A 12,067-nucleotide genomic window follows, 5' to 3' on the forward strand; every position below is an offset into this window, starting at 1 on the left:
TAAATGACCAAACTTTCATTATAACAAACCAAAATACATCTTAAAACAAACTTTTATTATAATAAACCAAAATACATCTTAAAAATAATTCAACAAAACATTGACACAAATAACTTAACAATAAACCTACAAGTACAAAACGCCTAAACATCAAACACGGCATAAGCTATATTCGGACAAACGTAACACCCATTTTAATACAACCAATATCATCTTAAAAACTGAGTTGTTTCAACAATTACACGCCTTTATCTTTCCTTGTCTCTTAACCTCTATTCTCGATAAATCTACAATAAATCATCATTGACACCAAAATTAGCTAGTTTATTGATTCTAAACTTTTGATCATAAACAAATAAGCTTTTGTTACCATAACTTCGCATGTTCATCAAGTTTGCTCATTTGGCCCATTTCCTTCTAATTTATTATTGTATTTACTCCTTTGGCCCATTTGAGATGAACAAAATAAATTTATCAATTCATCAATTAAATTGATTTTATAACATACCTTGCGAATGAGCTGACATGTGGCCGATGGACAGAGGCATGTTATTGTCGGGCACTGGCTGCTGCTGTTGACGAGCATGAGTGTTTCTTTAATAAACCTACAACAAGTGTTACCTACATTAAGCAAACCCTTAACCATATATCCACCACCACCATTTTCTGAAGATTTACATATTTGATCTTGACATCCTCATATGTTAGAGGAAGTCTGCCACTTGAACAGCTTCCAGACAAAGATTTTTGTGTTTTGAATACTTTAATAACATTAGATAAAATATGTTTTTGTTCCTCAGTTTCTACTAAAGCATGAAGGTACAAAAGATACACATTTAATTTTAACATAGTCATAAGAGAGTAGAAAAACTGACCTTATGTGTCCATCAGAATGATGCGATCACAAGCTGTGGCGATCCTGGTTCTCGACAGGTGTTTGTCGGGCTACTTCTTTCTCAACTTCCTTGACCTGCATAGTTTTTCAAGAACTAATAATACTGTTTTAAATGATAACCATCGAAGGATATTTTAGACATTTAATCAATAGCGAATGGATAACGCTTCTATTTGAATCCGAGTATACACGAATATCGTCAACAGAACTTCTTTGAAAGAGCACTGTTTTCATTCTTTAATTCCTTAACCTGTTGATTGATTTTTGTTAGATATTGTCTTTCGAAAGCAAACAAATAGTCATTCAAGGTTTGAAAGATAGTCATACCTTCTTCTCAAGCACAATAAATTGATTCAAGCATCGTATGGTTCTGTAAACAAAAAATTTCGATTAGTCAAAACCGTTGTACAAACGAAATGATTTTCCTTAATTAACAATACTGTTATTATCATACCCGTCTCTGCCCAAAGTGGGTACGTTTTCTCAAATAAACACGATTAAGTTATCAAGATCATATAAAAGTTATCACATTTTGCATCAGAAATTAACATCAATTTCGTCACATGTTGGTTCAAGCAAATTATCAAACAGCTTGTGTGCACACTGCACAACAGGCTATTAGATTAAATATAAAACTATTATTAAGGAGTCGGTTTGAACAAGCAATTTACTAGAATACGTTGAACCAAATTAAACTACAAAAGGAACATAAATCTCTAATTAGTTCACAACCTCACAGATTATAGATGTTGATTGATTTGTAATATAATCGAAACAATAAGAGCAGAATACCTAATTCGTTCACAAACCCTAACTCATTCACAACCTAGCCTAAGAGCAGAAAAATCGAGGAATCGACAGGAAGTAAGGAAATAGAAGAGCAAAAGTAGGTTACGAAACAGAAATTGTACCTGGAAATGCTTTGTATCTGGTAGAAATCGAGAGTAAGGATGGATGATGGTGGTGGTGTGCGTGAACAACTGCAGAGGAGAAAGAAGGAGGAGGAGAAGGGCAACCGTGTAAATTTTGATATATTTTGGCTGAATGGGAAAGATGTCATTTAGACGCAACCATTTTTTCGACCAAACAGTCTGTCGAAACATGAAACGAATCTGACCTGATCCATGACGATGTTTCCACGGATTTTCGAGATGAACGAACCACGTCTTGATCTTCTTCTCCGGTTGCTTGAGACCTGCAATGGTTTTTTGGGGGTGTGGAGGTGACTGCTAAGAAATCTCAAAGATCTCTTGTTTACAGACACAAAAAAGTGGTGGTCGCTCTTATTGAGCATGACCTCATAATAAGGAGGTGGAGACCTCCTTATATAGAGAGTCTCATGGCCACCATCATGGTACCCTAATGGGCCTAGCCCAGCTAGGGTTACCTCCACAAAACCTCCTCAGCCCAATAACATTGTATTAGTCCATATAATAAAATAAGCCAAACATAATAAATTTAGGGTCGTAAAACCGGGTTTAGTACCATACCCCTACAAGCCCCCCAAGTCCAGCGTTGCTCCTGGGCGCGCAAGCGTCTAGGTGGAGCGCTGGACTTTATGAGGTGTGTTAGGTCATGGGGCGGTTTTTTCCCTTTCCTTCGGCCTTGTCTTTATTGTCTGAGTTTTGGGAGGTTTTCCCCATGATGGTGACATGTTGCGGTCCTTGTGATAATGATGGTGCCCTGGCATAAATAAGATATAGCACGCATCGTAGTGGCGCGAGGCCTGATAAAAGATGGAGCGCGCATCTTGATAATAATGTAACATAACTAGCGCGCGAGGCAGCTTATGAGTTATGAGAATAATAAAGCCTGTGCGCGAGGCGACTTACGGATCTATGAGTAATAAAAACTGCGCGCGAGGCGACTTACGAGCTATAAGAATAATGAAGCTTGCGCGTGAGGCGACTTACGAGCTATAAGAATAATAAAGCTTGCGCGTGAGGCGACTTATGAGCTGTAAGAATAATAAAGCTTGCGCGAGTTGCGGCTTACGAGCTATAATAATAAAAAAGCTGCGCGCGAGGCGACTTACGAGCTGTAAGAATAATGAAGCTTGCGCGTGAGGCGGCTTACGAGCTATAATAATAGAGCTTGCGCGAGTTGCGGCTTACGAGCTATAATAATAATGAAGCTTGCGCGTGAGGCGACTTACGAGCTATAATAATAGAGCTTGCGCGAGTTGCGGCTTACGAGCTATAATAATAATGAAGCTTGCGCGTGAGGCGACTTACGAGCTATGAGAATAATAATGAAGCTTGCGCGAGTTGCGGCTTACGAGCTATGAGAATAACAATGAAGCTTGCGCGTGAGGCGACTTACGAGCTATGAGAATAATAATGAAGCTTGCGCGAGTTGCGGCTTACGAGCTATGAGAATAATAATGAAGCTTGCGCGAGTTGCGGCTTACGAGCTATAAGAAAAATAAAGCTTGCGCGAGTTGCGGCTTACGAGTTATAATAATAATAAAGCCTGCGCGTGAGGCGACTTACGGGCTGTAATAATAATGGAGCTTGCGCGAGTTGCGGCTTACGAGCTATAAGAAAAATAAAGCTTGCGCGAGTTGCGGCTTACGAGCTATAAGAAAAATAAAGCTTGCGCGAGTTGCGGCTTACGAGCTATTATAATAATAAAGCCTGCGCGTGAGGCGACTTACGGGCTGTAATAATAATGGAGCTTGCGGGTGCGCGTAGACTTTATGTCCCGCGCCACGCGCAGATGTTGCGTGCGCGTGCGCGTAGACTGCGGGCCATGCGCAGATGTTGCGTGCGCGTGCGCGTAGACTGCGCGCCATGCGCAGATGTTGCGTGCGCGTGCGCATAGACTCTGGCTTTGTGTTATGCGCACGCGCAGATGTTGCGTGCGCGTGCGCATAGACTCTGGCTTTGTGTTATGCGCACGCGCAGATGTTGCGTGCGCGTGCGCGTAGACTGATGTGAGAGCATGTGATGCGTAAGCATATGTAATACGCGTGAGCATCTGTGATGCGTGAGCATATGTGGTGCATGAGCATGTGATATGCGACTGCGCTCAAGCATCATGGTGGTGTGCATGTTGAACGGACCGGAACCGCGTTCGGTCTTGTATTCGGCGCGAAGCCGTATGGGTTTATGAGGATTCCCAACCTTTAAGTATGGCGCGTAGCCATATGGGATATTATGAGGATTCCCAACCTTTAAGTATGGCGTGTAGCCATATGGGATATTATGAGGATTCCCAACCTTTAAGTTTGGCGCGTAGCCATATGGGATATTATGAGGATTCCCAACCTTTAAGTTTGGCGCGTAGCCATATGGGATATTATGAGGATTCCCAACCTTTAAGTTTGGCGCGAAGCCATATGGGATATTATGAGGATTCCCAACCTTTAAGTTTGGCGCGTAGCCATATGGGATATTATGAGGATTCCCAACCTTTAAGTTTGGCGCGTAGCCATATGGGATATTATGAGGATTCACAACCTTTAAGTTTGGCGCGTAGCCATATGGGATATTATGAGGATTCCCAACCTTTAAGTTTGGCGCGTAGCCATATGGGATATTATGAGGATTCCCAACCTTTAAGTTTGGCGCGTAGCCATTTGGGATATTATGAGGATTCCCAACCTTTAAGTTTGGCGCGAGGCCTGATGCGCGCATGCACGGCGATGGAGTGGTGACTCGTGAGTGCGCGTGCATGGCGGAGGTCTCTTGCGCAAAACCCAGATGGTGGTTTCCGCGGCGGCACATGCACGGCTGCGGAGTGAGAATCCGCGGGCGCGCGTACATGGCGGCGGAAGTCTGGTAATTTCTAGATCTGCAATTTTAGAGTCAGATCTGCAACTTTAAACCTAAAATCCAGGTCTGTAATCTAGATCTAGATCTGTAAATCAGATCTAGATAGATCTGAAGCTCGGAGCAGATTTAAAACCATCACAGATCCGGAGACCTGATCATTCGAATCAGGCCGTTTCTTTTTGCACAGATCTGGAAGCCTCTTTTAGATCTATGGATCTTTTTGAGCTTTAATAGAACAAGCCTTGAAGCCTTTTTCTGTAAACTTCCAGATCTGGGTTTTTCCTGGGAGAGATCTGACAGCCGAGATGAAGATCGAAGGGTAGTTCGTTGCCGTCCCACGGATGGCGCCAATGTCGAAACATGAAACGAATCTGACCTGATCCATGACGATGTTTCCACGGATTTTCGAGATGAACGAACCACGTCTTGATCTTCTTCTCCGGTTGCTTGAGACCTGCAATGGTTTTTTGGGGGTGTGGAGGTGACTGCTAAGAAATCTCAAAGATCTCTTGTTTACAGACACAAAAAAGTGGTGGTCGCTCTTATTGAGCATGACCTCATAATAAGGAGGTGGAGACCTCCTTATATAGAGAGTCTCATGGCCACCATCATGGTACCCTAATGGGCCTAGCCCAGTTAGGGTTACCTCCACAAAACCCCCTCAGCCCAATAACATTGTATTAGTCCATATAATAAAATAAGCCAAACATAATAAATTTAGGGTCGTAAAACCGGGTTTAGTACCATACCCCTACACAGTCTAAATCTTAGCGAATAAGACCTACATGTCTGAATTGTTGACACAAAACAAACACACCCTTACATCATCTCTAATCCACCATTTATAATTCATTTAATAATGTGTCATATCACCTGACATATCATTTTACACCCAAATATTTCCAAAACAATCCACTGTCCACCTCTCCTTACCTTTTACATACCATTTTCAAAATTTACATTTACCTTCACTAAATAATTTATTAGTTTATATACTACTTAGTTTTCCATATCATCAACATAATTATAATAACAATGTTTTATTACAACATAATTAAAAGTAAAAATATAATGAATTTATTACAGTTTTCAAATCCTAAAATTTTATTCAAGTTATAAACAAATCTTAAACTATATAAAGTTATAACCTTTTAAAAACTCATCAAATTACACATATCTTTAATTAACTAGAAAAATAAAACATAAAGATAATAAAATATAGGAAAAGAGTCCACTACCGCGCTAATTTCCACAAAAACCTACTAATGAAACCATGAAATGCGACGTTCATGAGTCTTTCATTCGTCGAGTGCTTATTACCTTCAAACGCCATTTTACGTGTTCTCTATGAAACAAAAAATAAACTATATACAAGCTTTTTTAATTGTAGTTAGAATAGTTTTATGTTAACATAAAACGTCTAGCATAAATGATTAATAGTGTGTCTACAACTCTCGTGTGTGAAGAAATTCTAAAATCGCAAACTTTGAGGTGGCGTATAAGTTTTTATTGATGATGAAGTTTGTATAAACCTCCCACAAACCAATTAGTGGGTCCCTCCTTTCTCTCACATACACACGTGTTATAGTTAAATCTGATATAGAGCTAATATGATAATTGTAAATGTTTCCGTTAAAGATGCGTTAGGTAACTTCATATCTTGAAAGGACAAAAGAAGTCTAACTTAAGCATTAATCATTTAATCCAAAGTAAAACCACTTATTTTGGTTTCTTTAACAAAATTGTAAAATAGATAACAATAGTAAAATTTATACATTTAGAATTTTTTTTTTTGAACGGTCAACTAAGTAACGTCGGGTACTCCGTACGCAGCCTCAATTGGCTAAAGGTAGTCCGAGCCGGCCACTACTCCGGACGGACGGAGTCCCTAGCGGTCCACCTGTTGAGGGATTCACCGGATAAAACCCGACCCCCACGTCTGCCAAACGGCACGACAACGAGGAGCCGGTAAAACCGGGTGAAATCAGGACTCGAACATTGGCAAGCCAGGGTCATCCCTCATATCTCCCATATAAATTGGTTTGATTACCTTACCTCTCACTTGTAAAGTGAGGGCTTTACTATCGAGCCAGAACCAACTTATTATACATTTAGAAAATGGTGAGGAGATAACAAATCTGAACATTAAATAAGCCTACCCCACCCCCGTGTATCCCCTCACTTCCGTTGCTCTCCCTTTAAATGAGCAGAAAGCGGGAGTTACAGATAAAGCATTAAAACAAAAATAAAAATAATAAAATCTTCTTATTCATCAAGTTCTCTGCAGCATCAATGTAAAAGCAGTAAAGTTAATATCACAGAGTGTGTGTGTGTGTGAAGATATATTACAATATTTACATTTTACAATATTGCCTCACCGGCGTCGGAATCTCGTCGGAAAATGATGACGGGGTTAATCCAAGACCAGAATCTCGAGAAACAAATAGAGAAACAAATTGGCTGCATTTCTGGCTTCCTTCACATCTTTGACCGCCAACAGATTCTGGCCGGAAAACGTGTTTACTCCACCAAACGCCTCACTTCCTCACCGGAATCCGTTAAATCCGTACAGTCTACAGCAAGTAGTAGAGAAATAGAGAATCCAAAACCAAAGCCAAAGCCAAAGCCGGTGCCGGTAGAGCCACCGTCAACGCCAGCGAGGTCACCACTGCCGCCGTCAACGCCGCCGAGATCGCCACTGCCGCTGCCGATATTCGAGCTGAAAGACGGATCGTATAAGAACTCATGGAAGTTTTGTAAAGAGATGCCGAGGCTGTCGCTTGACAGCCGAGCGACGGTTGATTCGAAAGGGAGTTTGTGTGCGAAAGAGATCCGAACGGAGAGTCTATCAAATAAAAGCTTCGACAAGCAGCAACGGTCACCGAGTGTCATTGCAAGACTAATGGGACTCGGTGAGCTGCCAAGCTCACAACAAGCAAGTGAAGAGTCTATTAAGAAACCCGAGCTCCGAAGATCAGCTTCGGAGTCTCGGGTTTCACGAGAGTTGTTTAACTCAAGGTTCAAAGATGGGAACAATGCTAATCAAACTAAACCGTCTAGTGAAACCAACAAAACTATTGAAAGTAATAGTAATAGTAATAGTTTGCTACGAACTCAGAAGAATGAAGGTGTGGTTAAAACATCTCAATGGAGGTTGCCTCAGCAGAGACGAAGCTTCTTCGACTCAGGCGATGTGTTCCCTGAGACGAAGCAGACGAGTGTGGCGGTTTATGATACCGAGAAGACTATGAAGCTAAGAGGAATTGACGAACAAACGAAAGATCTTGAAACATTGAAGCATATTCTCGAGGCAATGCAGTTTAAAGGTTTGTTACATTTTAACAGACCTGTTACTAGAGACAGCCAACGGAACTTCGCTTATGATGATTCAAATTTGGTTCACACGAAGCCGTGGCGGTCGGGTGCACCGAATCGGGGATTTGGAAGTGTGAATAGATATTCCGGCGAGATATCACCGTCGGTCAGTCCAAGAAAGGATCGTGGAGTAGTGTTTGATCGCAGCGGAAGGAGTCCGGTGAGAGGTAGAAACTCTCCTGATCGGAGTGGTAATTCGATTGTTAAGAGAACACCGTTGAGCATTGAAACGGAAAGGCGAATGTACGAATCGTCTGATTCGCGAAGAAATTCGCCTATTAATTCTCTGAAACTTACACCTAAACGAAGCGGATCGGATATGTATTCAGGCACAAATCGCTCTCCGCGAAGCAATAGATTGTCCGAATCCACTTATTCGAAGCAGAAGATTACTAGAAACATCCTTTTGGAGGATGAATCATCGTCTATTTCAGAAAGCTCAGGCAGCACAACTTCTCATTCCGATCTAGAGGTACACAAACATTTTATAATAAATGTAAACTTTCATAAATTTAAATGGATCAGATTACAATAAAGAGTCAGGTAACCGGACAACAAACTGCACAACGCTTTACTAATTCGATTTAACGTTTATCGCAGAGATCGAAAACGGAGGAAAACCGCAAAGGAAAGAGTCTGTTAGCAAGATGTGACAAACTACTACACAGCATAGCCGAAATGAACAGCATCACCGAGTCACACACGAGTTTCAACTCAGTCATACCGAGTCCAGTTTCTGTCCTCGACTCAGCGTTTGACAAGGATGAATCGTCATCTCCGTCACCTGTCATGAAGCGCACCATTGATTTCAAAGGTACCTACGCACACAGAAATCAACAATGACGTGGCACGATCTCAATGACTAATCATAGCACACAACGTCTCATTTCTTTTATTCCTTACTTTGATAACAGTGACATCACGAAATCAGTACACTATACAGTAAATACCATAGGTCTATTTTAGCAGAATAATAATAATAATAATAATAATAATAATAATAATAATAATAATAAGTTAACATGTGCCAACGGGTGCCTGCCGTCACGTGACCAACGCAGTCTAACTGGTGGCTAACGACGGCGTCGTAAAGTCAAATTTTTCATTGAATGTGCGTCAGTGTTTAAATTTTGGACAGAGACTGATATCAGTTTTTTTCAAAATCAGTAATTGTGTACTTTTAGGTTTTCACGGCTTATACATTTGCTGGTAGAGTCGACTAACTAATTATTTGTTTATTACGTGACAGATGTTACCGTTGATACGGAAGATGACATCTGGCGCTCGATTATTTCGAGTGTAAATTCAACCAAAGACGACGAGCTCGAGTTCGGGTTCGGGTTTGGGTTCTTATCTGATGATTATGATTTCAAATACATTTCGAGAATGCTCCGCGTGCCAAAACATTTTTCGGACGATTCAAGCGCCTTTAATTTCCTCGAAAAGCAATACTATCGCAACGAAAAAGGCGCAAAGCTCAAACGAAAGCTCGTGTTTGACGTGGTCACCGAAATCATCAACGAAAAGCAAGAACTACCGCCCTGGAAAACAAATTCGCTAACGGAATCGGACACGTCCGATTCCGCTAAGCGAATTTGCTCGGAGTTGGAGAAGATCCGTGAGGCGGACACCGTGGATAATTTGTTAGATCTGATATGTAATGTACTCAAAAAGGACCTTGCAGGAAACAATGGCTGGGTGGATCAGCCAATGGAGGTATCCGAAGCCGTGCTGTACATCGAACGGCTGATATTCAAGGATCTGGTTAGTGAAACCATCCGAGATCTCGCTGACTTTGCCGGGAAAACTATGTTGTTCGCGCCAAGAAGGAAATTAGTTTTTTAGATTTTAAAATAAGTGGGATTAATGCAGGCAGGAAAGAAGGAAGGAAGAGAGTAATTAATCCGTTTAGTTTTCGCGCTCTTTTTTTTTATTTTATAAAGTCGGTATGTTTTTAATATATTTGTTTTTATTTATGTTTATGTTAGTGTTTGGATTTAAATAATGATTTAAATGAATGAAGTAACTTTTTTCATTATATTAAAAAAACATAGATATTACATCAACATAGCAGGTAGGCGGGCAGCTGCGCCGTCACTCCTTTCTGAATTGCAAATCCTAACCTGTTAAAGACATACCTCTGTCCTTTTGGAGTCGACACATTGCTATGCACAACCCGTTGGACCCTGGTTAGGAAACGGATAGCTTCCGGTGTCAATGAGCCAAAGATATCAAAAGCCAGAGGGACAAAAATATGTTGGTTCTCTTTGCAGACTTTAGCATTTTCTCCACCTTCTTCGTTTCAACCCTTTTCATTGCTTGCCCAGCTATAAAAGGAAAAGAAAAAAAATGCATGAGTGGGGCAAATTGGACCAGTGTATAACGGTCGTTGTTGGAATCTCTCTGTAAATAGAGGGACTGAAAATGATATTTAAAGGAATTGTATAAAATGGGAGGCGGTGATCTCGACAAGACTTTGGAAAAATATGATGTTTATGTAACTTAATATATTTTTTAACTTGATATATTTCAAACAATGTGAATTTCTTATAATAACAACAATCTAGTTTTACCTAACCCTCATTGAGTAGAATGTGTGGCTAAACAACATACATATAACTAACTATACATGTCTTGTCGTAAGCCTAGAAAGTGTCGTCATGAGAACATAATGCATTTGGCAAGTCATCTGTGGTTCGGGAGGGTTAGTCGATAAGATCTAGTAATACAATTTCAACAATAATAAATTGGGTATTCGTCTTGTTGTTTATAAGGATTATTGTGTGTCTTGTATGTATCGTTAATTCATTCACAAGTAGTTTACTATCAATTAACAAACATTACACATAGTTAATTTATAGATAGTTATGAGACTTGAGCAACGATGTAGAAGATGAGATTCTTACCATTTGAAAAACATTTCGGTGATATTGTTGTGTCACTCTCATATTCCTAGGCCAAAAGCAATAATAAACACCATAAGCAACCCATTAGAAGGTACATAAGGTCGATGCATGCTGATACTTGGGTGTTAACTAAGTCACGTATATAGGAAATTAAAACATAGCTAAGGGTATTCGAGGGTGAAGCTCAGCTTCACCTTGGGTTCATTTGGTTTGGTCGGGTACATCGTCGTCGTTACAATTGGGTTAGTTCTTCATGCCGAAATTGGTCTCATGAAGCTGAAGTGAGGGAGACAGAGAATGAAAAATGGGGAGGCCTTCAAACAATCAAATCTTTTTCTTTTTATTGTTTTATTTTAATTTTTATTTCTTTCATCTATAATCTCCATACACCCTAATAAATCTTTATAAATCTCCAAAAACTCTCTGTTTATGACATTGGACTCTGTCATTGGTTGATCTTTCTCTATAATTCTATATTGCATTCACATCTTACCCCATACATAATAACTTGATTTGCATAACCCAAAATCGATTAGATAAACACACTATCTAAAGCAAAGATATTGCTTTGAAATTTGTAACCATCTTAACTTAAATACTTACAAAAAAACTATATCTTATAATGTCGTATTTTACCATTTAATGGGTTTATATTTACAAGTACTTTATGTATTATCCAGTCAAAGAAAACAAATAAAATATACAATAATAACTAAGGTGAAACAAAAATGTACCATGTAGACAAGTACAAGGGTCAAGGAATGCCTGAGAGTTATAACTGTGGGCCTGAAAAGCCCATTGACTGAGCCCATCAGTTAGGACTAGGGGTTTCTAGACTTTGTGTGGCGGGCCATGCAATTTATATCATGATTTGGGTAACAAGGACAAAGAGAGTAACATGTAATTTTGGGAAATACAATGTAAGGTGACTTTTCATCATACATGAAAGAAAACACCACCACTATCTTCAGAGTTAATGAAACATACGATTAATGTCCTGTCGTTTTACCAACCCTTAACAAATTTATTTTTCTTTTTAAGTTAGAATAAAAAAATAATAAGATTTATTATATTGTATTTTTTTTATGGCCAATGGCTGTTTTAGTTGTATGTTA

The 12,067-nt window shown here is 39.8% G+C and overlaps 1 protein-coding gene across 1 annotated transcript; it reads left to right on the top strand.

Moving 5' to 3' along the window:
• The first annotated feature begins 6,829 nt into the window (after positions 1 to 6,829).
• On the top strand, positions 6,830 to 9,931 carry LOC143637484 (uncharacterized). Its single transcript, XM_077104864.1, has 3 exons — positions 6,830 to 8,518; positions 8,647 to 8,860; positions 9,296 to 9,931. The coding sequence occupies exons 1-3, from the start codon at positions 7,073 to 7,075 to the stop codon at positions 9,889 to 9,891; spliced, it is 2,256 nt and encodes a 751-aa protein (XP_076960979.1). The 5' UTR covers positions 6,830 to 7,072; the 3' UTR covers positions 9,892 to 9,931.
• The last annotated feature ends 2,136 nt before the right edge of the window (positions 9,932 to 12,067 follow it).

Source organism: Bidens hawaiensis, unplaced genomic scaffold (genome assembly GCF_021521415.1).
Source record: "Bidens hawaiensis isolate Kalapana, Puna unplaced genomic scaffold, B.hawaiensis_p1.1 tig00008321_1, whole genome shotgun sequence".
NCBI classification, from domain to species: Eukaryota; Viridiplantae; Streptophyta; class Magnoliopsida; order Asterales; family Asteraceae; genus Bidens; species Bidens hawaiensis.

Bases quoted from the DNA above. Each gene is read 5' to 3' on its own strand.
- LOC143637484 (XM_077104864.1), top strand. From the start codon at position 7,073: ATGATGACGGGGTTAATCCAAGACCAGAATCTCGAGAAACAAATAGAG. The intron at 8,519-8,646 runs GTACACAAACAT...CGTTTATCGCAG, and splicing joins CTTCTCATTCCGATCTAGAG to AGATCGAAAACGGAGGAAAA. The intron at 8,861-9,295 runs GTACCTACGCAC...ATTACGTGACAG, and splicing joins GCGCACCATTGATTTCAAAG to ATGTTACCGTTGATACGGAA.